The sequence below is a fragment of the Lepisosteus oculatus genome, chromosome 4 (assembly GCF_040954835.1).
Source record: "Lepisosteus oculatus isolate fLepOcu1 chromosome 4, fLepOcu1.hap2, whole genome shotgun sequence".
Classification (NCBI taxonomy): Eukaryota; Metazoa; Chordata; class Actinopteri; order Semionotiformes; family Lepisosteidae; genus Lepisosteus; species Lepisosteus oculatus.
The window spans coordinates 48,683,121-48,710,788 of NC_090699.1; the positions used below are offsets into that span (position 1 = coordinate 48,683,121).

At 37.1% G+C, this 27,668-nt stretch overlaps 1 protein-coding gene across 1 annotated transcript in view; it reads left to right on the forward strand.

Moving 5' to 3' along the window:
* nampt2 (nicotinamide phosphoribosyltransferase 2) overlaps positions 1–25,732 on the forward strand; it is a 37,877-nt gene extending 12,145 nt beyond the window's left edge. The window contains exons 2-11 of the mRNA XM_015347229.2: positions 37–172; positions 1,657–1,760; positions 2,117–2,245; positions 3,434–3,592; positions 13,760–13,890; positions 18,438–18,663; positions 20,086–20,205; positions 20,344–20,484; positions 21,644–21,769; positions 22,384–25,732. Coding sequence (XP_015202715.1) covers positions 37–172; positions 1,657–1,760; positions 2,117–2,245; positions 3,434–3,592; positions 13,760–13,890; positions 18,438–18,663; positions 20,086–20,205; positions 20,344–20,484; positions 21,644–21,769; positions 22,384–22,557 — 1,446 coding nt within the window. The 3' untranslated portion in view covers positions 22,558–25,732. The remainder of the gene's footprint in view (positions 1–36; positions 173–1,656; positions 1,761–2,116; positions 2,246–3,433; positions 3,593–13,759; positions 13,891–18,437; positions 18,664–20,085; positions 20,206–20,343; positions 20,485–21,643; positions 21,770–22,383) is intronic.
* Positions 25,733–27,668: the final 1,936 nt, after the last annotated feature.

The following is a 27,668-nucleotide window of genomic DNA, read 5'->3' on the forward strand; positions in this document are numbered from 1 at the left end:
CAACTCAGATTGTCACAACTGCTTGTGTGTTTTCAGATTACCCATTACAAGCAGTACCCTCCAGACGTCGACAAGGTGTATTCCTACTTTGAGTGCCGTCGAAAAAAAGGAGACCGCTTTAACGAGGTTGTATTCTTTGGCCTGCAGTACCTGTTGAAGAAGTATCTTTCAGGTATTTGATTGCTGTTTACACTGTCCTTACGAAATAAATCTGTTACAGTGCCTTTATGAGTATGTCAGTATGCCACTTTGTGGGATGGTAGTTCACTATCCATTTCCTAAACTGCTTTATCCAATACAGAGTTACAAGGGACACCAGAGCCTAACTCGGCACGCACTGGGCGCAAGGCAAGATACACCCTGGATATACATTGCAGGACACACACTCGCACCAGGGCCAGTTAACCCACCAATATGTTCACATACAGTAACTGCGGAAGAAAACTGGAGCAAGTTCGCTGTTTATACATTCCAAAAAGTGGGGTTTTTGACTTGTAATTTAAAAAAAATGCATGGCACCGGAGGGAGTCAAATGGGATGTTTATCCATATAGGAAAAACTTTTTTCCTTTTTATGATTTCCACTAGCACACTGGTACTATAGATTGTGGAACAATGGCAACTGCAGAAAAGGCAGTTTTTCGAAGCCTCAATGCCTGCACCCTTCCACCACATTTGAAATTGTTCCTCCCTCAGGAAGCAGTTGACCTTTGCCCTTGTTGTAGGGATGTGGGGCTGCTGTTGGGTCTCCATTCCTTCTGAAGCTCATAATTGTCTCCATCTATTTTGGCATCTGCATTTTAGCTGAATGGAAATTACTATAACATGGCACTGTTTACTCTAGGATCTGGAACATTTTCCTCACCTGACTACTTAACAAATTTCCAATTTGTTTTCTACCTGCTTAAACCTAATATTGCAAAACATTCTCAAGGGATAAAGACTCCAGCAGATGTTTGTAGTTTTAATAATCAAGAATATCCATTTAAATTATACAACTGACCACATCAGAAAAACTGTAAAAGTGCTTCTCTTTCTAAATTTGACAAAGTAAAAGCTGGTTTATGTTAATTCTAGTGCTGCATTTTATATGTCCTTTTTTATATGCACGTTTTATAGAAATATAATTATTAGGTTATCATGTCACAGATGAGGTCCTTGCACAAGCTTCAAACACTTTAGACAGCCTGACTATGCACTAATCAAATGTCAAGGTCAGGTTAAACAAAAAGATTAAGACTTTTTGAAAAGCTTAGTGTTTTATAATAATGGATTTTCCAGTCCATAAAAGACATCAGGTCAAAACTGAGCAAGCCTGCATAAAGTATAAACCACAAGGTTAATGTGTGTTATGTGTGTTATATAAAAGAAGAAAGAGGCTTTTTATAAATGCATTTTCCTGCTTTTGTGTATTGTGTTGCAGTTTAGAGAAGATGCCTATATGCCTTGATTCCCCCTGCATTGCCCTTCTTCTGTTCAGATTACCTTTGCCTCTGACTGGGGCTTATTCTTGTGTCTATTCCCAGATGTCCTTTCCCTTGTACCTGTGCATAGTTACTCATCGTTGCACTGCAGCCCAGAATCATTGCTCCCCCGGAATAACCAGTGATTTTTATTATTTCTGTCATCCCCCCCCCCCCAACCCCTCCATTTTCAGGTCCTGTGGTAACTGAAGAAAAAATTCAGCAGGCAAAACAGATGTACCAGCAGCATTTTAAACAATCTGTGTTTGATGAGGAAGGCTGGAGAAAAATGTTAGAGGTAATTTGGTTGCTTTTTTTAAACTCGTACACCTTGCAAGAGAAAACAGACTTTGAGTATTTCATGACTAAAAATGAAAAATCTGTTCTGGAAATGGTAGTTTTCCTGAATTGAATTATGCACTTCCATTGTTAATACTCCACAGAGGGTTATTAATGGCTTTGTGAACGGCCATTACTTAACCTTTTAATGTTGTATATTGTAAATAAATTTAAAAAAATACTTTAAGAACAGAAACCAACATTCTTGTGTCCTTAGTCTGTCTAATAAAGTGAGCATGGGTATTACAAGAAGGTTATTTTAATATGTAAGAAGTATTCTGGAACTGCATAACTGAACCATTTCTTGTGCGTCAGAAATATGATGGTCGCCTTCCCATCCGTATCAAAGCTGTCCCTGAAGGAAAGATTATACCCCGTGGCAATGTGCTCTTCACAGTGGAGAACACGGACTCGGACTTCTACTGGCTCACCAACTACATTGAGGTTTCTCATTTTGTATTGATATGCCCTGAACCACATTTATATAATGGGCTTGACTTTCAACCTTACAAATTGTTAATTTTCAACTTGAAATATGCCCTTTCCTCAACATGGCTTAATCCACATGCAAAAAAGTTACTACTTAAGGTATTTTTAAGGGAAATAATTTAAGTATAAAATTGATGTTTCTACTAAGAAGTTTTGTGTGATCACTTTATGTAATTTGAAAGTGGCATGCATAGAATAAAAGTGTTTTGTGTGATGTAAAAAACCTGTCTCATGTATGTTATAGATAGAATGATGATCATAATTATTAGTAAAATGTCTGCTTTATTTATATTGTAAAGATGATGACAGTTTTTTTCTATTAAAGTTGCATCAATTTGCATGCCATGGTGCAGTAACAGAAGAGATTATAATAATTATTATAATATTTGCTTACACTTATATAGCGCTTTTCTGGACACTCCACTTAAAGCACTTTACAGGTAATGAGAACTCTCCACCACCACCAATGTGCAGCATCCACCTGGATGATGCGACAGCAGCCATAGTGCGCCAGAACGCTCACCACACATCAGCTTTCAGTGGGGAGGAGAGCAGAGTAATGAAGCCAATTCATAGATGGGAATTATCAAGAGGCCATGATTGGTAAAGGCCAATGGGAAATTTGGCCAGGATACCGGGGTTACACCCCTACTCTTTTCAAGAAACACCCTGGGATTTTTAATGACCACAGAAAGTCAGGACCTCGGTTTTACGTCTCATCTGAAGGACGGCGCCTGTTTACAGCATAGTGTCCCTGTCACTATACTGGGGCATTAGGCCCCACACAGACCGCAGGGTGAGCGTCCCCTTCTGACCCCAGTAACACCTCTTCCAGCAGCAACCTTAGTTTTTCCCAGGTGGTCTCCCACCCTAGTACTGACAAGGCTCACACCTGGTTAGCTTCTGTGGGTTGCCAGTTGTGAGTTGCAGAGTGATATGGCTGCATAGATGGAAAATTGCTTAAATTAGAAAGAGTATCTATCATAGCAAAGCTACAAAGTGTCATAGATTTTCAGTATTTTAGGCGTTCAATTCATTTTTAAATATTAAGGGCAAAAGTTAGTTTTCCAAGTTGACTGTGCTGGAATGTATCTGTGTTAACACCAGTAGTTTAGCATGTCTCATTTTTCTCTTCTTCCATAGACCATGCTGGTTCAGATGTGGTACCCTATCACTGTGGCCACAATGTCCCGTGAGTTTAAGAAGATCTTGGCAAAGTATCTCAAAGCCACATCTGGAAGTCTTGAAGGGCTGGAATTTAAACTGCATGATTTTGGTTACAGAGGAGTGTCTTCCCAAGAGGTATGAATGCTCTTTGATTCTCTTTAGCCTCAAAAAGTACCTTTTTAAGAACATAAGAGTCTACAAACAAAACATAGCTCTAAGAATCTCATCCAGTAAAGAAGCCAGGGTATGAGGTTCAAGATCATGGCCAGGTAGCTTATTCCTCACTCCCACAACACTTTTTGTAAAGAAGTGCCTCCTGTTCTCAGTTCTCTTCCTTTCTAATTGAGGAAGTTATATTTCATGCATTTACAGTAATAAAGTAACTTTGGGATGTTTAGGACTTTTAATATATGTTAAACAGCAGTGAGTATTTAAGAAGATCTTAAAGTAATCAATTAAAGTATATTTCTTTATAATGTAGAAAACTATTTTTGACATTTAGTAAACCATGCTTGTGTAAAACAAATAATTCATTTTTTGCATGACTGGATTTTATAAGATGAAGTATTGATTACTTTCTAATAATAGACAAAGCTAAAGGTTAATCAATATTTTAGTTTTTGTGCAAATTGGCCATAAATGAAATGGATAGTGGTTTAAGGTTCTTAGTTAACTTTGTGTATGCTCGATGGTCCTAGTCCCTGGCTTTTTTCTTTTTCAAATGCTTTAAATTTAATATGCATTTGTTAAGACTACTGTACTTGTGATAGTTGAGTAGACATCAATATACTGTATGTGATTGTGTAGCAGCCTTCTCCAGATATGTATTTTTGAAATTGTAATTTGATCTTCCTTCCATAAAGAACAGCCTTGCAATTAACACCTTCCTCTAGAACAGCTGGTTATTTTTAATAAGTATTAGCATTTTCATTATAGGAAGAATTATTGTAAAACCAAAGACCAACTGCAGCAGTATTTTAAACCAGAATCACTTACATTAGCAGTGTTTTAAATACGTTTTAATAGTCTGTGATAGAAAACCCTTGTTTGTTTGTGACTTTAACAGGCTCTCTACAGTCATTGAAATTAAAGTGTTTTCAGTTTTCAAACATCATATGAACCACCCTGGGAGAAATAAGGCCACATTATCAAGCCATGCTGTGCTTACTGCTTACTCTGGAAGTCAGCCAAGTGTGTCTTAGAGTGCAGTTTTGTCATTCTCCAGTGTAGTACCTTAGTTTGCAACTGTAACTAAACATATGGCTTCATTAGCACTGAAGTATCCTTGCTTTTGACCTCTAGAGTCATGTGCCGTGCTTTAAATTCTGTTGATGGTTTTGATTGTAACCTTGTTCCTGATTTAGAAAGTGTTTTTGAAGGAGTATTCAAGAGGGGTTTTTAAATCTACTTTTTTCTACAATGGCTGGTGAATTAAGGACTGGTGGGGGAGGGATAGCCCTGAATTAGTATGAGATCTCAGCTGTTCTATTGCTGCCCCACTTTATGGATTGACAACCTATTAATATGAGGCAATATTAGTACCTTTTTTAAAAGCATATAAATATCCTTGCATTTCATCAGTACCGTAATTCTGGTCATTTTAATTAGCTGCAGGTTGATGTGAGCAAATTCTGTACATACCATGTTTCAGATGAGCTGAAGAAGTCACCCGGTTTCATCTCTCAGTCATAGCTGCTGCTCTATTAGGGCTTTCATCTGCTAGTTTTCACAAGTTTTGTGTTACACGAAATACCTAGTAAAACCTCATGAGTGAATTTGTTCTTTCAGACTGTAGTTTTTTTTTTCTCAGGCTATGTAAATATATGGCTTGGGAAAGTTTTTTACTTTAAAATGGGTGTAAATTTGAATTCCAGACAAGACTGGGTGTCATGTGGGCATTAATATTGCTGCTGCTCCACAGGTCTTGGGTCCTGGGTTTGATTCCAGACATGTGCATGTTCTCCCTGTTTTCAGAAGTTTGTTTGGGTTCTGTAGTTTCCACTCGCATTTAACTGGCTGGTTCATTTAGTGTCTCTAATTTCCTTGTGTTTTTGTGTACACTGCTGTGGTGTGGTGTCCTGTCTGGTCTTTTGTTCTGCCCTGCGCCCTGTACTTTCTGACAATGGATAGCTGAATGGTTAGACAAAACTGCGAAACAGAACTTTAAAATGGAACTGTAGGCAGCATTTAAGAACATCAGAATGTAAGAGAGGGAAATATAGCAAGGTCTGATCTCCCTGGGTGAGATTGCTGGGGGATCATGCTCTCCTGTCCGACAGCTGCAGCTTCCTCTTTCAGGTGGGTGTCTTTTTCAGCCTTGTCCCCACTGTACAGTACTTGCACATACCATCCACCCTATCATCTGATTCTGGATAACAACGCATACGATCTCCCAGTCTGGTGTATACTCACCACTGCCAGGTTTCTTCTCTTTCCCTGTGGTGGAGCCAGGCCAGGCACCACTCACTGCCAGAGTGCTAGCAGCCAGACAGGCACGCTCTGGCACATTGATGGGTAAAAAAGTAAAATGAAAACAGTAACCTGTAAAGCCTCCAATTTACATCACGTAGTAGAATACATGTCTAGTTATGTGCAGAGCTATATTCTGTGATTCAGAACAAGGCAACCAAATGACTGGTGATGTGAAGTGGCCCGATTTACAATGTAAACAAACGGGCTCGTCAATGCATCTCTTTTAACCCAGTAGAAATATTGCATTTGACTTGGAGATGGTTTTGCCGACAAATACAAAATCCTCTGTAACTCTGCATGGAGATCACGTTGGAACATTTCTATGGTGAAATGTCTGCTGCACAGCCCGTACTTATTCGCTCATAGATTACATTAGTCGTTACAGTGACTAGTGAACAGGAAGGGCTGCTTCACGTCGCAGTTCGTGGGAAATCTCACTTTCACCCGTGGGAAGATCAGGGGTCTGTGGGGTTTGTATAACTTGGCACATATACAGTACTTTCACAAACTTCGTTTTTGTGCTGAATTTGGAATGTGTAAAATTTTGTGATATATTTCAATTAATTTATTTTGTTACTGAGATTTAATAACCAGTCTGAGAAACTGGGGCTCCCTTTTAAAGGTATCAGCTTCAACAGCATGGCTTGGTAGTACCTCTAGCTATGATAGAAGTACCTCCTATTCAGTTCTAAATACACTTCCACTTAGATTCCTCTTGTGGCTCATGTTTCATTGTTGATTCTGAAGAAGTCTAGTGGTTTGACATTGTCAGTGTACTTGAGGATTTTAAATACTTTTTCCCCACAAATACAGGCTGCCTTTTCAGTCCAAGACTTAAGAACATTTGTTTCTTTCACCTAGAACCTCTTTTGTTCATTTCATTGATAGATATATCTGAAAGTTTAGGTAGCATTATAAATCCTAATTTTCTTAAAACCTTAAGTTTCAGCTACTAAACTTTTGGAGATCGATTGTGAAACTGCAGTTCATGCAGCATATTGATAAACAGTGTAGCTGTTATTGACAGATTTCCTAATTTGATTTGATCATCACCTCAAAAGAAAAGACTTAAGAGAATTTTTGTAGCTATTTTAGTCACTTCAAGCATGTACTGAAACAATATCAAATTGTATTCCCATTCCCCTACTGCACCCCCAGCCCCATCAAGAAAGACAGAGAAATTTGATCATGATTTATTAAACATTGTGTCTGATATAATGTAAGTCAGTTGTGTAATGAAAGCTGTCAAGAGTTTCAAAGGCTTTGTCAGGATTTAAAGAACCTACTTTAGGGTTTTGACTGCCAGCGACACCAGATTGTACTTGTGGCAGCATCCTTGTTATTTATTCAGTAATGTCAGCATAGCCATGTACGTACATGTCTTCAAAGGTCAGTTTTTTTTCTGTTCTGGTCATGGCACTGCTGAGCTAACAGTATTTTAAAGCCTTTTTTAGCTTTGACTAGACCAGCAAATGGCTGCACTGACAATCTCTAACTGTGCAAACGCAATTCATAACAACCAGCTTGCAGACCATGACAAGCTGTGACACTCCTGTCCTGAGCAGGTTTTACATTAAATCCACAGATTTAATGTAATGTCATACTGCTAGCTCAAAATTTACTGACTTGGCTGTTTAGTGCTTTTTAGAAGGCAGTCTAATTTCAGTTTTATTGCAGTTTCTTCGGTGTTCATTTGTTAATTGTGTAATCCAACATGTAACTGATTTTTTAATATATGTTATACCTAATAGTGCACCTTCTACTGTATGTGTTCTCTCGAAGACATGCATGCTAGATTTGATTGGGTATTCTAAAGTGTCCAATATTCAGTGGTCCTGTAATTAACAGGTGTCCTACTCCGCATGAAAGTAGTCATGATCTCGGACTGTAATTGACTGGTGTCTTACCCCAGGTGAGAGCAGTTACCTTCCAGGACAGGTCACAACCCTTTCTTGCACAAGCGTCTTTCTTGCAATGGTTGGATGATCTAAATGCCTGATAACTATAGTTATTTTATAATGAATGAAGTGTACCTCCTAAACTTTAAATTTAAATAATTAAAAAACTGTCTCTGTCAAAAAGTGGAAATGTATCTTTCTGATGTTTTTCTGAACAATGTAAATGTTTGTGAACAGGACACCCATTTAAGAATACTCTTTGCTTATTATTGAAAATGTAATAAATAATGAGAAAAATGTCTAAGATTTGACAGCATCAACTGAGTGTCACAAGAGTGCAGCCTTGTGATGCAGTAATAATTAGTGGTTTTCCCCAAAGGCTGTGTGTACATCTGCAGTAATTAAGGGAGAGTGGCAGCCCATATTAAATACAAACCAAGACTGGATGTGATCAGCCTGTGCATCAAGCATCATGATCAAGAACATATGTAAAACGCTTTGCTGTGTTGGTCTGAGTAGTACTGGAAATTGTAAGCATTCTGTGAGCTGTAAATTATATCATGAACTGTAAGTGATGTGAAAAAGAAGCATTTTGCATGTCAGTTGTCCTCTTTACTAACTGGATCTCTATAGAATAGGAGATGCTTTAGCATGGGTAGAACAGAATAATTTTTGCCACTCATTTAGTGATTTATAGGTAGAAGAGAAATCAATGAAAAGCAACAATTAGGGATAAAATCAAATGGATGAAGGACATTGATATGTATTTTTAGCAGACTACTGTTATTAAACATGATGTGTATTAAATATATTAAATTTTAGAGTTGTTAAAAATATTAATGTACCAAAATTGTAAAGTTTAGCTACTTTTTGAGTAATAATATAGTGTATTTAATATTGTTTTTAACGGCAATGTAGTAAATTTACCCTGTTACACATTAAAGCCATTTTGAGCCTTGTTTTTGTATTATGAGAAAGATACACCATATATGGTGTTGGGTTGCAGTTTATAGCATCTGATTGTGTTTGAACACAGTTCATCCACTTTTGATACTTTCTGTTCCTCACTTTAGTTTTTTTCAATGTGCGTACCAAGTGGTCAGACAATGAAGAATTCTGGAAAAACATTGATTTATCAACAAGGAATGCTTTAAATGCCCAGATGAAAAACAATCCTATTTCTATCACTGCACATGAGGAGGCTGCAAAAGACTGTACACACCTGCTTGAGCCTTTTGTAGTCTGAGTAATTGATTTCTGCAGAGTCCTTGGTGACGCGGGGGGAGTTTCTGTCTGCTGCAGTCATTGGTTGCTTTTTATGTGACGTCTGATGTCCTTCCTTTGATCAATGGGTTTAGATACAACATGCAGCAGACTGGAGCACAGATGACCTTTCTTTCCATCAATGACTCGCTGAAAGGCTCAGCTATAGTACCTTTGTGTCGCACAATGCAGAGCTCAGTCTGAAGTTTGTGAAGGAGAGGCAACAGTAGTGCTGATCCAGGGATTTGGTTCATTTGGCATCTTTTAATTATTTTTTCAGTTTTGATACTTGCAATCTGTGGATATTTTTTTTCTTTCGTATAAGATTACTTTGCAATTTGTTTTTATATGTAATTGTAATTTCCTGTTTGTAATTATCTAAGGTTATTACAAAATAAACCAAATTATTTTGCTATTAAATAGAAATAATTTAAAATATTAAATAGCTGGTCTGAGTGAAATAGTTTAAACCAGTCTTTTGAATTTTATACTGTAGGTCACTAATATCTAAAGTCTTTTATCTGATGTGCAGTTAGTCAGGCAACTCATTATATTAATTTCAAGATCATTTGGTACATATATCTGCCTTGAGCCCTCAATTACAAACTTTCTCTTAAGTAAACAATTTTATTAATGAATTGATAATTTAATTCACCAATAATGTAGAGGTGTTCCCAGGCTTTTGCGACAGATGACCTATAATAAGAGACTGAATGGACTGGTGCTCACTGGGACTGAGGCATCATCAATTTACTACAAATTGAGGTCATTCTGCATTTTTAAAAGGCATCTATTTGTATTCAGTAGGTTAAAGTTACCACTAGGATTAGTATGAACACTGTTGTCCATCTATACCTACTTTGTTTTAAATCGCAAATATCCAGGACTAGTAAGCATTAATGTTTTCCTAGAAAGACCACAGAGAATCTCTGGTTGCAGATCTGCAGTGTGATTTACCTGTGATTTGTTAAATGGTCCTGGGTACCATTTAACTAGTCACAGGTGGTTACAAACATCCTATGGAGCTTGTTAGATCCCCTGTACTTGGATGGCTGTATATTCAGCATGCCATCATAATTTAAAATGCATTTGAGAAAGATCTATTTTCTTTCTGATCACACTTCAATTAACTACATTATAAATGTCATTGCCTCTTAAATGAAGGAGATTAATGTAGAAAGAGTATATTGAGGTAAAAATGTAAAAGGAAAAAACAAGCAGGAATGTAGCTGAACACCAAGGATTCTGCATATCCTGGGTCTTTTGAATTAATCCAATCTGTAAATAAGATGTGGAGTTTTGTAGTCTAAGGAAATATGGTTTTTCAAAGGAAAGCTGGAAGCTGGCATTTTTGAAGAACAAATGACTGAAACCTAATAGTAATCTAATTGGTCCCTGTACTGGCTGGGATTAATCAAAATATCTTGCTGTCAGCTGCAGTACTGTGGGCACTTTGAGAAACTGAACACCATCCCAAGTTCTATCATAAAGATGATGACATTGAAGCTGACAGCGAGGCAGAGCTGCCCAGTCCACCAGATGTTCCTCTTCCTCTTTGCCCAGCAAATTCTCAGCAGGTAGTACTGCTTTCTGGAGCTCTATAGGCAATATTCCTCCAAGTGTATATTTAACCCTCTTGGCACTGGATCATTTTGAAGTACTTCTGCTAGTGGGAAAATTATTATGATTAATAATTTACCTATACTTCCTATGGTGCACATATAATATGGTCAGCTTAGTTCTATAGCCCAGCAAGGAAACAGCAGAGCAAAACTGGACCCAATGTAAAAAAAAAAATCTGCAACCATGATCGTTTTGTATTTGCCTGTGTATGAACTGTAAACATGGTTTCATAATCCTGAAGTAGAACTACAGTATACAGGGAATTTCAGTTAATAAATGTATCAATTGGAAAATTTGAGTATGAAAGACATAAAAGCCCTTGAACTGAAACTGGTGTGAAAGGATAAAAATACATATAATTTCTTAAGTAGACATTGCCTTTATCACACAATAGATGGTGGTTAAAAATGATGTTTTATAGGAATAACTGTCTTCAGTAGAGTAGAATCTGTAGTTCCTATGTGATTTTACTCATTAACACACAGCCCCACCAGGATATTTTATATCTGCTGCAAGGAGCATACCTGTCGTCTGATTAAACAATGTCTGCTAACTTTTGTAGATCCCATGACACTCATCAGTGTCTGTGTCTGGTTACATTTAGAGATGATTGGAACAGAAGATTATATTAACAAGGGGTATACGGTAATATGCAAAAAGTTTTTTTTGTAATAATTCTTGTGCATGGAATGGACATTGTATTGTATGTTGATAGGTGGAAACTTAAGAGGGCTTTATACATTTACATGTGCTTTATACACTTCACGTTCATTGCGAAAGTGTTTTCCTTTAAAGACGCAGGTAACTAACACTGAATGTGCAATGTTATTTATAAAACCAAATCCATGTCTTTTTTTAATTGAAAGATATCCTAGAATCCTAAATCATATCAGTGAAAGTTCAAACTTTCTGTTCCTCAATGCAAATGAATATCTTCAGTCCAGAGTTGGTTCAAGGTGTCTGTTGCATCAGTAATGGAATTTTAGAAAAAAAAATATTAAATTACTAAACTAATCTTGAGAAGAAGGATCATTTAAAAGTATTTGTGGCACTTTATGAATGTCAGAAGCATAAAGTGTTCCAAAATTGTTAATATACTTCAATTGTAATTTTATTTTAGTTTTTTAATTAAAATGTACACCTTTGTCAAAACAACTTGAAAGTTTTCTGCATGGCAGTTCGAGTCTATAAAGTGTTGAGTACAGCACTGTACAGTCAGCGGGTGAGGTAATAACTCTTGTTCAGCTTCCAGAAAATAAGGGTAATTAGCCACTTCAGTATTCTTCTGAAACTGAGTTCCATTTACAGTCAGGTACTGTTATGTGATGTTTTATATTTTATGCTGTACTAAAATACATCACTTGAAGGCTAAATGGTTTTAACAAGATGGTTAGTGTGAACGTGATATTTTATGTCTTAGTCATAGATTTCTAAAGCTTCTTTATGTTGTGAAAGAATGAACTATGTTTCTAGTCAAGGCCATTTTCTTGACTCAAAATGTCAAAGCTATGTAAAGCAAGGGGTCTGTCTTTTATTCAAGGAGAAGGGTGCAATGGATCGGTTTCGGTACACGTTTTATACTCACTATTTAGAAAAAATAAATTTGAACTTGAAATAGATTTCCAGTTCATACGGTTGAGAGATTTGTCCTTTGCTGACTGAAACAGATTTTCAGTTTATAAAACTGGTAATGCATTTTTCTCATAGTTTTGCAAAATTATGGCTAGCAGGTTTCTAGGGATTTGTGTCTTTAATTTAACTTCACATGTTCATGTCCATCATAACTGCATACCTTTTGCTTACTGAGACTGTAAGTGACTCCTAATTTTTAAAGATATCTTACACACAAAATCTCATTTTAATTTAAAGCCATTTTCAAGTAGGTTAAAGGCTTGGAAAGGTATAGCACAAATCATCTCTGTTTTCCAGCTGAAAAGACTGCACAGTCTTGTGGTTTTCTGTAACATAAAATAACCTCTTAAAAATAGTCTAAGCAGTACTGAACAATATGCAGTGAGTATGCAAATACTGTAGATCAGCTGCTTTTTCATTGTATGGCAAAAGTTGAGACCTTCTAGAACTAGAACCTTCTCTATATGTCTAATTATGTATGAAACTGAAAAACCTATATTCTGTTTCAAATGTATTATTAAGATGATGAAACTGAGTCAAGCTTTAATTTAACTCAGCAGGCACTCTTGTATATTGACTGTAACAATAGAACATACTGTACTGTACGTTGATAATGCAAAAAGAAATGTGAATGCCCATTCCAGCACTTTGCATTTTTCACCATGGGGAAAGTCCATTTGTCTGATATGGCTACATGTTGTTTTCTGTTTTTATAAAGTTAATGTGTGTCTAGCATTCACATTTTCAGGATTCAAAGTGGCAGGTAGCCAATAAAGGAGACATGTTTACACACCTCAAAGACTTTGAGCTTTGAGAGCTGCTTGACAGTCACTGGTAAACACTCAGAGATGGGTCTTGTGTAGACCTACCACTACACCTTGCCCATTTTGCTGTTTGTGTAATACTAATGTATATACAGTAATTAATATATTAATGTATATATGTGTGGTAATGTAGCATTGCTTTTACCAGATATAACCAAGAGTTGTTAGAAAGCATTTTTAAAAAGTCTGGACTGATAGAACCTTGTTTTTATTTAAGCAAAAGTGAACACTAAACAAATGGCTGAGAATACCATTTTGTAATGTCTATTCTTTGCAATTCTTGTTGAGTTGAGTCTTAATCCTTGGTGCTCTAAACCTTGCAGCAGTTTATGTGGGATGCAATTAGATGCTTCTTTATGAACTATGTGACATGTCTAGTGCATAGAAGCTGTTCTCCTATTTTGGGAGTTTTCCAAAGATGGAAGGCCTTGGTGATCTTGATTTTTGGAGTGTTTCTGAATACAGCACCTCTTTTCAATCATTAATTTTAATATTGAAGCTCTTGGGAAAGAGTTGCTCTGCAAGTGCTCATTGTCAAGTAACCCCCCCCCCGTGTGTGCTCTAGGCTAAGGCAGGTCTCTCTCTTCCAGTCAGCTGCCCTGGGGGGTGCCGCCCACCTCGTCAATTTCTGCAGCACCGACACAGTCCCTGGGATTCTCCTGACTCAGGAATACTACAGCTGCCCCATGGCAGGGTTCTCCATCCCAGCTGCAGAGCACAGGTGAGGTCCTGACCTTCGCTGCTGTCTCTTTTAAATCCTGTTCTACTCAAGAGAATACATGCTGGGAAATGGATCATGTGTCCTTTGATAGTAGCATAAGTACACTTTATCTTATTATATGGGCATATCTTTTTAAGAATGTGGTAGCCAGTGGGATTAGATGAATTGAATCAATTGGTTTAAGATTTTTAGAAAAAATTACGAAATATGTGCTTTTAAAATATTTCTATTCAGATTTATAAAATGTCAAAACACAAATTTTAAGAGTCAGTCTTCTCATTTCAGCTGGTCTTTAGCCTTAGTCCTTCCTGCCTGTGCCTGTAGGACAGTATTTACCATATTGTCCATTGTTCTCCACAGTCTTCATGTCTTTCCACTCTATTTGAAACATTCCTAATCAGTACTTTTTTTACTTGCCTCCTTTATTGTCCCAGATAATAAATTTGCTTTGCAGGCAGGTAAAACACTTCAAACAATATATTTAACACAACATGAACCCAATAAAAATAACAAACCTGCATGCATAAGATGAGAAAAGGCTAGCACTTTCACAATGTAGAAAAAAAACACATAAAAAGGGTCATCGGATTGTGAGATAGATACATAAGACATATACATTATGAAAAAATAAAATAAAATTGTATTGAAAAGTTAATAGCCGTGGAGGGGAGGGCAAATTAGTTTTCTTGCACTTAAACCTGGGTAGCCTTAATCAAGGGGTGGTTGTGATATCAGTGATTATACCGGCCTTCTGCACTATTTGTTTAGCATACTGTAGATGGCCGCTGCTATTGTGCATCGATAATGTTGCTGGTTACCTTCATCATCCCGTTTAGTTTGTTTTTATTGCATGTATTTAGGTTACCAAACCAGGCTACAATACTTAATGTTAGAACAGATTCAATAGGAGGCCCATTCACACTGCCTACCTCAAGCCCTGGTGTCTTCTCTTCCAGGTTCATTATACTGTAGATGTGTATTTTGTTCTGTCTTTTCTACCTTCATTGTTAGTCTCTCTATCCTTATAAGTGATTTCCAATGTTGATCTAAGGCATTTATGGTGAAACACATTGTTTCTGAGCATTTGTTTTCATACTGTGCCATTTTAACATTGCCCTCTGTAGCTATGGCAACACTGATTGCCTGTTAACATAACACTTTCAACTTAAGGGAGGTGTTTTTCCGTCTCCAAATATTTTTAGGCTTTCTAAAACCAGCTTTTGCCTTTCCAGTTATTCTTACCTCACTGGAACCATCTTAGCTGATTGTACTGCCAAGTTATGTAAATATCTCTGTCCTCTGATCATCAGTATCAAGATCTCCTTCTCTGACTGCCATGATCTTACATTGAGTCTTAAACTTTCTTCTTGACTATTACTTCCTCTGTCTTATCTGTGCACACTCTATTAAAAGTATCATTAGTGAAATCAAGGTCAGTTTGTCTAGATTCATTCTGATTTCAGGCAGTATTTTGTGTTTTTACACCAAATTCTTGAGCTCTGATGAGCTTGAGCTTCTGAACTGATGACTGCCCCTATCACACACCTGTCTTAATTTCAAATGGCTTGAGCAAATTCATTATTCATTCTGGGTAATGTGGCATCCTGTGTTGCTGTAAAAAGCTTTCAAGATGTTGATTGGCTTAGTTGGGATTCTATATTGTTTGACAGCGTCCCACACTTCCTCTCAATTCACACTTTTCTAGTATCATTTAAAAGTAACTAAGCTTTGTTGCTTGGCTTCCTTGAAAATGGATTGTACACATTTGTCTCAATGGGAAAATCACATCTGTGTGTGACCTCACTTGTTCGAAACCCGATTGTTGTACATGAAACATGCTGTCCTCATTTCATTTGAACAAAGGCTACTTATATTTCACTGGTAACAGACAGAAATGTTAGAACAGATACAACCCCTCTTCAGTTTGAGCAGTTGCTTGCATTTCTTTTCTTAGGCTATTTGAGAATGTCACTGAGGTCCATTCTTCAGGTATTCTGCCTTTTGCCAAAATCTTTCTGCATAGCCAGACGAGCATTGCTACTATATCTTTGCCACCATCCTGAAAGACTTCTGGATAAGTGTCATCTAAGCCTTGCGCCTTGTGAATTGTATGCTTTCACAGTGCTTCAGTGACATCTAATTCAGACACATCTGTATTCAAATCTAGTATTTTATTGTTGGTGATTTCAGGTGCGGGCAGCACAGTGGTGCAGCAGTTAACATTGTTGCCTAGCAGCACTGGGGAGCTGGGGTGCTATCTGTGTGGAGTTTGTATGTTCACCTCATGTTTGCATGGGTTTCCTCTGGGCGGGAAAATTGTCCCGGCTGTGAGTGCTGTGTGTCCGTGTGTGCCCTGCAGTGGACTGCAGTCTCCTCCAAGGTGTATCCTGCCTTGATCCTGTCCTGTATCCTGCAGGTGTATCCTGCTTGCTGGGACTTGCTCTACCCTGTTCTTGTATTGGGTAAAATGGTTAGAAAAAAGATGGATTTCAAGTGTTGATATTGGATATAGTTTAAGTGTTTTTGAACTCTTACATTAATGTTTTTTTTGTCCTTCCTGAGTTTTCAGAATCTCTACTTTTTTCTTTCACTGGCATTCTGCTGGACTTAACCATAACCAGCTAATTGCTTCAGAACTGTTTAAAGCATTTCTTCCTTTTATCCTTTCACATTATGCAGATTTTTAGTTTATCCAAGTTTGCTTGTCTCTTTTGCATTGTATACTGTATTTACTTCCTTGTTAAGGTTTCTGTGAGTTTGTTTGGATTGTTCTCTTCCATTCTGCAGCATTAGTGCGTCTTTTCCTTTTTTGTCAATAACCTTGTTTGTTTCTTTTCTGATCCCCTGCTCTTTCATACCGCCAGTTGTTTTTTTTCTGCTGTTTTAATTACAGCCGTTTTGTGGTTTTCCCAGTTATTCTCCGGTTCATTTTCTTAAAGGTTTTTCAGAAGCTTAAAGCTATTGATAAGTTGTATCTATTGGTTGTTTTGTATCTTGGCTTCATAGAAATTTCTGATATCAAAAGGTTTGATCCTGTCATCTCCCTTTTCTGGCTTTCTGAATTTTATTTTTATACTTGACAGTGATTACTCCACTCATATGCTTCTCCAAACACTGTCTACCTCTGATGTTTGCCATCACTGCCTAATAACATTTAATCAATTTCATTTTGTTCTCTCCCATCTGCAGACACTTCTTGTGAATGCTTCTGTGCTGGAAGAAAGAGTTGCATATGCTGAAATTGTTGTCGGCACATAATTCAATGCATCTCGTGCTATTATCAGTTATTTTTAATTTGTATGTGGGCAATACCGTTTTTCCCATTCCCTGCTGTCTTTTCCAATCTGAGTGTTGAAGTCCCTCATGACCAAGACAAAATGGTGGTTTGATATTTCTTTGGTGATGGTTTCCTTCTTGAAAGAAATTGTCATTTTGCCAAAATGACTATTTTCTTGGCAGTTTTGCTCATAATGATCCCTATGCCTCAAATATCATCTGTCTCCACCTCAATATTGTATATATAATATGTAATAGTTTTTTTCAAATGATGTTATGATTTTTATTCTTTCCATATAATATCATACTCTTATGATGTTTAATTCAAAATTGTCTGTTTCACTGATTAGCTGGGATGATTTTCCTGTGTTGCTCAGAGTGCATACATTCCAGTTGGTGATGGATGTATAGTTTTTAGCCGTAAGAGGTTGGAACATCAGCTGAATGACTTCCATATGACTTTTGTCAGTGAACATCATAATTGCCTTTACGTGTTCTCTATCTTCTGCAAGTCATGGCATTTGGTTTATGTGAGGGATTCAGTAGTTAAGGGCTTTTTTTGAGAAGGGTGAGAAGTTACGCTTCTGACAAGCCCTCCTCCTATAAATCTAGGCTTGGGGCTGGATATTACACTTTTTTATATATCCTCCTACACATTTTGCTGTATGGTTTTCTTTGAAAATGAATATACCAGTGTGACAGACCCCAGCCTTAAACAAGGTGGCTCCAGGGATGTGAACAAAAAAATATCCACGCTGGCAATACTGAATTGAGCATGTATATCCAGAAGACACCAAATTAGCCTCCCCCCACTGCTATCAAACAACCAACCCCCATTAACACTGGGATAATACTTTATATACCTAGACGATCCACTCATCACACCCTAGTGAGAGTGTGCACAATGCACATTACCCAATCCTCAACCCGTCATCCAATAATCTAATCCATCAAATAATTCCCACTTGCTGTGTCTATTTACAAATAAAAAAGGCCTTTAACAGTCTCTAGTGGCAGGTCGACTGCTATTGCCATCTCTTACAAGACGAGCCTGCCACAACCAGACGGGATTTGTTATGGTAAAGTGTACTGTATCTACGAAAAGAGAGATTCATTAAAAAGTTCTTTGTTTAAGTTTTCCCTTATTTGATTGACAAATACAGGTTTTAGTTTTCCTTCACATAGTTTGTTTTCCTCCTGAGAGACATGAAGCACTCAATGGGACTTGATGCTCAGAACAGCGTTTATGATCCATCTGTTGGTTGCTACAGTACCATCATCTCATGGGGGAGAAACCGGGAGGAGGAGGCGTTCGAGAGCCTGCTCAACCAGTTCCCCTCAGGGCCCATCTCTGTGGTCAGCGACAGCTATGACATATTCAAGGCCTGCAGGCACATCTGGGGGGAGAAGCTGAAAGATCGAGTCATAGAGCGCAGCGAGGGCTCTACACTGGTGATCCGACCAGACTCGGGGGACCCAACAGAGACCGTTATCGAAGTATGTAATGCAAAAACTATATTTTTTACTTTTCCCTTCATGGCTGCTGCAGGGGGGAGCTGTCTCTGAGCAGAACAGTAAGAGATGATGTGCATGTGATCCCTTACTGTGAGTCGGTCTGATGTCAGTCCTTCATGTGAAAGGATTTATTATCTTGTCTTGGTTTTTTTTGCTGAAACAGTATTTTCCTTCCAAGCAAAGCAAACTTCTAATTGATCTTGTCTAAAAAAGAGTTGAGCTTTTTGCAGTAGTGAGAAGAATAGACTTGACTATTATATCAGCACTTTCTCTTCCTTAACTGTTCCTCAGCATTCTGCATATTTAAAACAATTTGTTAATTACACAATAAATCTCTTTAGATCAGTACTGCTGAATTTGTGTTTCTCCATCCAGCTCTGAAATTATTTGATTAACAACAATTAAGGTTCTGTCTTGTAATAGATAGGAATGGAAGTGCCATGTGTTGAGTAGGCCTACTATAGTTTGATCAATAATAATTGAAAAGTTGCCTTGTGTCCAATAATTTAAATAATTGTGCCCTAGAAACTGCTATTTCACTGTTTTTGGTCCTGTGTTCACATTTGGCCTAGCGAACCATCTGTGTGGAGTGTGCATGTTCTTTCATGTTTAAGTAGGTTTTCTCTAGGTTGTGTGGATTCTTACCACCTTTCAAAAACATGCTGGTCAGGTTGATTGGCATCTCTTGCCCCTTAGTCCTTCTTCATGTGTCCCTGCAGGATAGATGCTGGAATGCCATAGCCTTTATCATGAATAAGTGGTTTTCTGATCTTTCTGGTGGATGGATTTCTGAGCTACTTTTTGTTAACAAAATTAATGAGATATTGTACATAACTGTTTGTGACTTCATGTCATGGTCTTTTTTCTAGTGAGGGGTTCATAGAGGTTCATTTGGGGGTGGAGCGGTGGCTCTGTGGCTAAGGATCTGCGCCTGTGGCTGGAAGGTTGCCGATTCAAATCCTGCAGTCGGCAGAGGAATCCTACTTCCTGGTGCCCCTGAGCAAGGCCCTTAACCCCAACTGCTCCAGGGGCGCTGTACAATGGCTGACCCTGTGCTCTGACCCCAGGCTCTCTCCCTGTCTGTGTGTCTGTGTGTCTCATGGAGAGCAAGCTGGGGTATGCGAAAGGACAAATTCCTAATGCAAGAAATTGTAAAGGGTTAATAAAGTGATGTTATTATTATAATTGAAGTTAGATGTGCTTCCCTGTAATTAAGAATTCTGAGTTGAATCATACAGATCAGAACAAAATCTGAAGGTTGCAATGTTGCATTTTAAAGTTATGTGCACATCATTATGTGACTTTACTGTATGTGTACCCATCTGTGAAAACTGTTTGGGTTTTGCAGAGCTCAGTTTCTGTCTGTGTGTCTACTGTCACATGATGAAAATATTTCCCTCTAAGGTTCTGAAGATTTTGGAAGATTGTTTTGGAAGCACTTTGAATTCAGTGGGATACAAACTGCTTCCACCCTACATCCGGATCATCCAGGGAGATGGAATCGATATCAACTCCATTGAAGAGGTAGGCCATGCCTTTCAGGGCTTTTGGAGGAAATTAGCTGTGGTTAGTAGCTTTCACCAGGATTGAGGAATGACTGTCACATTGTGAGTACCTTCACCCATGAAAAGGTTTAGTAGTAAAAGCCATTTGTCTCTGCAGATTCTGAAAAAGCTGGATGATGAAGGATGGAGTGCAGAAAACGTTTTCTTTGGCTGTGGCAGTTCTCTTCTACAGAAGATCAACCGAGACACGTTAAACTGTGCCTTTAAATGCAGTTACGTTGAAACAGATGGAAAAGGGGTAATTTTTTATTGTCTATTCTATAGCAGTTGCTGTATTCCTTATTCTAAAATATACAAAACACTTTATAAAGAATTATTTTGATCTTTTGACTAAGTTCTGTAGATCTTTTTTTCTCCGTTTCGTTTTTTTCAGGGGGTATGTTATAGGACTTAGAATCAGATCCCTTCCATGTTTAACTTCCTGTAGAGTGGTAGTACCCGTATGATATTTTGTGTGTTCCTAATACCGGTTGGATCACTTTACACCTAAAATGTTTACTTTTGTCTGGAAAATGTCACCCCAATCCATGATTTTGTCTTTTTCCTGTTTGCCACTCCCCCAATTACTACTGTCAGCAATTTTGAGTACTTTTCTAACTTTACCAGAATCCAGATCATTGCTCTAAATCAGCAAGGGCAATGAGCCTGTAGCACCATGTGCGTTCATTACCTTGTATTGATTTGGCTTTTAATTTGACAATGAATCGTTTAAGCATTTGAGGAGTTCTGATAAGCTTTATGGAAATTTAAATTGTCATATTCTTTAGTTTTATCGGGTTGTGAGAATGCAGATCAAGTTAGACAAGATCTGCCCTTTCTAAACCCATGTTGGCTTTCTCTTAAAATGTCCATGTTTATCTCTTAACTATCATGTCCATAACTTTACCAGTAGCTAAAGTTAAACTGATAAGTTTATAGGATCCTGGTTCACTTCTATCCTGTTGATTACCTCTTCAACACTATAAATAGTCAGACATTCCTCCCCTGTAATTGCTACCCAGCAGCCTCCCACCCCCTACCACCATTCTAGCAGCTCCTTAGTTCAGCTCATGTTCAGGTTAAACATGTTCTAGTCACATTTGCATAGCACAGGGCTTATCTGGCTTCTGAAATAACTCCAGTATTAAAAAGAGAAAAGTAGATGTAATAATTCAAGAATTTGCAGGTTTATGTGAACCAGTTACCAGTATGTACATTTTGTTTTCATGCCTGCCTTAATGTGGAAGGATGAGAAAACAAATACATGTAACCCTGGACTAATGGTGCTCTCCATCGGGTATGACTGAATTTAGTAATCTCCTGTAAAGCCTGGAAGATCCTCACTTGCTTTTGATCAACTGGCTGCATCTAAACGGAATTGTTCTTTTTGTTTGTTTGTTTGTTTGTTTCTTCCTCAGATGGATGTGTATAAACAGCCGGTAACAGACCCATCCAAAGGGTCAAAGAGAGGTCGACTGTCTTTAAGAAGGAACTCTGATGGATTGGTAGAGACCATAGAAGAAGGGAATGGGAAGCCTGAGGAGGTAATCTCTCTAAATATCACAATTTCAGTATGATTCTTTGAGAAGGGTCAGTGTCCCTGATAGGTGTTTCATGATGCTTTGTACCTGACTTGACTAAGATGCTCAGCAGAACAATTCTATTTAACATTCATGAAATTGGACCTTTTAAAAAAAGAATGAATTATTTCGATCACCTCATCAAGTGATATGGTGTCATGGCTGTGAGCTCTTCTTACTCGCAGCTCTTACGTCTTGAGTTTGATTCTGGACTGGGATTTCTTCTGTGTGGAGTTTGCATGTTCTTTCTGCAATCGTGTGTCTGGATTTCTCATAGCTTCCAAAGACATGATGGCTAGGTTAACTGGAATCTGTAAATTGTCCCTTTTTCATCTGTGTGTGTGTATATATACTCTAGGATAAACTGTCACATTCTAGACGACAAAGCTAGAGCTCCATTCCTGACTTTCAAAGTATGTACAGTATTCAGTATTTCTGAAAAGCACACTCCCATTCTTTCTTCTCTGATTGCTTACAGTGAAACACAAAGCAGTTCACCACTGAGAAAACAAAACATTTATCTTTTATGAAAATATTACATGTTCTTACAAAAGCCATTTTTTTCCCTTTCAATTAAGGACATGCTAGTCACTGTTTTTGAGAATGGGACCATTGTGAAAGAGTACACGCTGGAAGAGATCAGAAAACACGCCCAGCTGTGGGAGGAAAACCTAGACATATTGCAGCATAATGACGACGCCTTGCAAGAAACCGAACAGAATCAGAAAAATGTCATGAATGGAGTACATTAAACAACTTGTGCTGCAGCTGCCACAGTTCCTTATCATGGACCAATGGATCTGCCTTTTTATAGCCTACACTTTAGGTGCATTTAATTGTTTTCTTTAAATGTTATTTTTTTAATTTAATGTTGAAGCTAGACACTTTACATGTAATCAATGTATCCTGATTCTTAGAAAAAGGTTTGTGATTTTTCTAAATAGAAGAAATATTTTCCAATTTTCAGATTGAAGAGTTTATCCATGTGAAAAATCGAACATTTCTTCCTACTTTTCCCTGTTAGGTTTGAAGTTGTTTATTCTCAAAGCACTAAGTTTTCTAAAGGTCTGTGGTGTATCCACAGCCTGTCCTGTTTCACAAAAAAGCATATTCATTCTTATAAATACACCATTAACTTGTCAGCTGCACTTCATTATCATTGAAGTAACTCTTTTAGCATCATTTGATAACATTTTATATTGAATTTACCTTTTTGGTTTCAAGGCAACATGTAATTTCATGACATTTTATAAAGATCTGGTTTATTATGAATGTTTTTTATTTAATCTTCTCTATTTAACTGTTGGTGACTGCTACATTTAAAAATCAAAACTCAGTTTGAGGAACTTTGCTGTATATTCATGTAATTTCATAATTTGTTTAAATGAATGTTTTTAACTTAGATATTCTGTTGTTACATTACAGTGAGAAGGGTGTTTTAATTGGTGCTCTCAACTATTTTTAAATGGTTTTCTAATTTTATTTAATGAATTTATTTGGCACCGGTTTCATAAGTTAATAACTGCATTCCTTTAGCACTTTCCTTCCTGAATGAGTGGACCTACTTCAACAACTACTGAAGTGCAGTACCTTGTGTAACATGTGACAACCATAATACCCTCACAGACCTACTATACAGCTGATGAGATTGAAAAGTAACAAACTGTATTAGGAAGCAGCTTTTAGTAGACCAGACTCCTGAGAGTGAAAGCTAAACAGGATAAAGTAGCTAGCGCCAGTGCTTTTACAAACAGCCATTGGATCTTTAATGACCAAGTAGTCAGAATCCTGGTTTAAGTCCACATCTAAGGGATGGCACAGTCAACAGTACAGTTACCCCAATCACCATATTGGGACAGTGTTTGGTCTGGTCTAGGGGGAAAAGCACCATCTGCTCTTACAGCAGAAAACCAGGCTTTTCTTAGAGGTCTTCCAGCTTCTCCCCAGACTTGCTTGGCTTGGCTTCCTAGATCTGATGAGATCATGCTAAAAGTGGTGGCTTTGCTATTGGTTACAAAGTCGCAGAGAGCGATTTTGATATGATGTTTTCAGTGTTCATATTTTTTTACATTTGAAAAAGTTGCAAATTGAATGCAGAATTTAATCTATTATGATCCTCACCTAGATTACAGTGGTGTAGTTGTACAACACTATGCTATAAATGTACAGCATACCCTGAAATCTGAGCAACAGGTACAGGGTTTGTGCTGTACTGTATGTGAGAACTGCTAGAAAAAATGTTAGTCAAAACTTTACTCTTCTGAATTAAATTTCTAAAATAATTGTTGTAGGTAAATTTGTTTTTTTTTTTTAATCTGGAGGCAAGGGGTTGATGTCAGGGGATGGAAATGGGAAAATGTGGAAAAATTTTATATTGAAGTAGTTCAAGTAGGTGGCTGTTGGCATGTATAGGCTGCAAAGGAACAAGTAAAGATTTATTTCATGCTGAAAAGAGAAGAAAAGAAAAACAACGTTTCGGGTGTGACACCAGAAGAAGGTCCCACAGCCGAAACATTGTTTCTTTTCTTCTTTTTCAGCATGGAATAAACCTAAAATCTTATATTGTCCTTTTGAAAATAATGCCCTACAGCATACTCTCCACAGTCTCTACAGTATGATGTTTCACGAGGGGGTTAGAACACTTTGGTTATATTAAAAAAGTAAAACATCTTATATAAACAACTATAAATATAAAAGTGCATTAAGGAAGGCATTTTAAAATAAAACTAAAATGGTCTTGCCCCATACAAAAAGTCTTCTGGGGTGTGGGTTGCAAGTTTGATTTTAAATTCATCAGAGCTTTAAAATCCTTGACCTTTGGAAAATCTCCTTCTGCAAAATGTAATTACAGGGGTGTGGAGACGATGGCACAATAGTAATCCAGGAGAATAATCTGAGCAAATTTGATAAGTGGAGTACTTCCCTTCAGTCATTCCAAATAGCAAATCATCCAGGCCCATACAGTATATTATTTTCTCTATTCAGTTTATGGTAATCAACTCACAATTTGGTAGGTTTTGATAAAATAAGACCTTTTAGTAAATCCCTTGTCCACCTCTACTTTGTTTTAAATTGACAGACAATTGAAATTGAAGGCAGAGGACCAGGTTGGCCTAGCCACTGCACGTTCACTTTGTGAGTCTGTTCATCTTTCACTCAGATTGCATAAGACTCCAGACAGCTGTAATACCAGTGATGTGTTTTTCCCATATTAATTACTTATGAATACCATAACATGCTGCTTTAGTAAAAACACCCTGACCTAGAGAAAACGGAGGATTGAACACGTTTAATTGCACAAGGAATTAAGATGTTCTTTTTTCAGCTGTAGTTGTGAATTTTATTTTTTTATGCTTTAGTCTTGGGCACGAGTGATTGATTCAAATTGTAGGAGTGACTAAGAGAAGCCTTTCTGTGGCAGGTATCACTATCATAAGAACAATACATCTCTCGTTTCTGTTTTGGGCCTTTGGTTTTCACTTATTGTATTCTCTTAAATGTAAATCAGCCTTTTCTTTCTTCTGAATAGAACGACTGAGTCTTGATCATTTGTTTTACAATTAAATGGTATTTGACTGCAGGACTGAGTCTATGGGGACAGTTGTCCTCAATTAAATTAATCTATGCCAATAAAAGTTTAATTCCTTTTCTATCTTATTTCAATTCATTTTGACATAGAAAATGAGAACAGCTATATTGCATGAATGCAGTTGTCCCTACCTCTTTTTGTACTTTATAATCATTTATGCAGATTTAACATATAAACATTATTGTACTTAAATGATATCTAGTATTCTACCGTGTAAATATTTCTTTATAGCTATAGCATGATTATATTTTAGCCTGCCATTGTTGAAGGCAGTATTTTTGTGTATTGGGAAAAAATAGAACATTTATGTCAATAAAGTTGAATTCTTATTTCTTTAACTTTATTACTCTTGATGAAATATCTGCATAGCAGAATTTTGTTTTTAAAGGATGTATCACAGAACCTTACTTGTATCATTGTAGAGGTAAAATTGTACGTTCTGCTTAAAGGTCAAATGTATTTATATCTCACACATGAAATGCATACAGTATCTCCACCAGAAAAACTATTTTCAGATAAGATGTTTAAATTATTATATTGAAAGCTTTAGAATGGTATTTGTTTTGCTTACTTTTTAAATTATAACAAGCCACATACAGTATATAAAATATATCCTGAAATAATGGAGTTTAACACAAAGCTATTGCTGTTGCTGGAGGTGGGAACAAGTTGAAAGGGTAAGAACATAAGGAAAGCAAACTTTATTTGAGATAGTAATTTGTGTATCTAAAATGTGCATAGGTCAGAGGGTAAATGGGTCCAAGAAAAAGAGAGATAAAACAGACCCATAATTGGTTGAATAAGTACCTCCTGGAAGTTCAACTGCAGTGAAATTTTTCTCCTTTTCTGTTTTTTTGTGCAGTGTCTGGGCTGTGATGTATCTGCATGTATTGTACAGTATGTAGTAGCTGTAACAGCACCTAACCAATAGATTTTATTTTACTAAGAGGGTTACAGCCCAGTGACATGTTAGACGTACACAGAACGGCCATGAAATCAGACCTAATGCACTGCGCTAAATCAAAAGCTTTTAATTTAGTCCTGAAGATCCATGTGCAAATGAATATAAATAAACTTCAATTCTCATTTAACATGGCTGGAAATAAACCTGAGGTGTAGCCTCAGGCCTTAAATTGATATAAATAGCAAATTGCCCTTTGGGCTGTTTCAAGGGTACATAACTGTCATAGCTGTGAGCAGGTGTTCTTTCAGCTGGGCAGCAAGCTGGTTTAGTCACACTTGAAGGTTCTGCTTCAGTTCTTGAAACCTGAGATTTTAAATGTGCTTTTTGATAGAATGCCTTGTTTCCAAGAGAGATTTGCCTGGGGCAGACATGTTTTTACTTTTTGAAATTATTTTTTAAATGAGCGTTTAAAACACATTCTCTTATTTTTCGTTGTACTGTATATCTGGACACAAAAAAATAATTGGAGAGCCTACATCTAAACACACAGTATAACTGTCAGTTCTGAATTTTGTTTTTCCTTCTCTTAAGTTGATCTGTTCTGAAATTTAAAATGTCCTTTTTTATTTTCCTCTCCATACAGAAAAGAAACATTTTTTTTTATTGCAACTAGAAATGTATCATACACGTATAGCTGTCTCTCAATGAACACATTGATTGGAAGGCTGTAGACCTTTTAATAAAGAGGAAGAAATAATCCAATTCTGGAAAGGATTAAAGATGTTCGTCTAATGTGATGCAATTTAATAGAAGTCCACGGTGGACTTTTAAGTTATCTGGAAAACTGTACCTCTGTAAAAGTTAACTAAAATTCAGATTGCTTATCTGTCTCTGTAGAAATCTCTATAGTCTGTTTTATTTCCACAAGGAATCTATTCTAAATTTAAATATTTTCTATTTCTCTATCTTAACCACCTTAACTTAATTTTACCTTGTAATAGGAGATAACAAAAAGTATTTTATTTTTAGTGTTTTCCTTTTGAAAACAGTGTATTTTGCTATATTCCCTACACTTGGGAGGTTGAGGGATCACAATTGAGTGAAGAATATTGTAAATGCAGCAAATGTTTTCTGCTGTTCTGCAATGTTTGTGTCAGTGGGTCAGAGAAATGCATTAAGGGGGTCATGCTTTCCATCGCAGGTCCTCTTTGTTAACCCTTTATTCTGCTGTTCTTGCCTGAAGCACATACCCTGAAGAAGTATGTACTTCTTTTCTTTTTTCTCACAACCATAAGGAACCACTAAACATTAAAAGCTCTGCAAAAATAAAACAATGCCTAGAGCTATACTGTACAATTTGTACAGTCTCT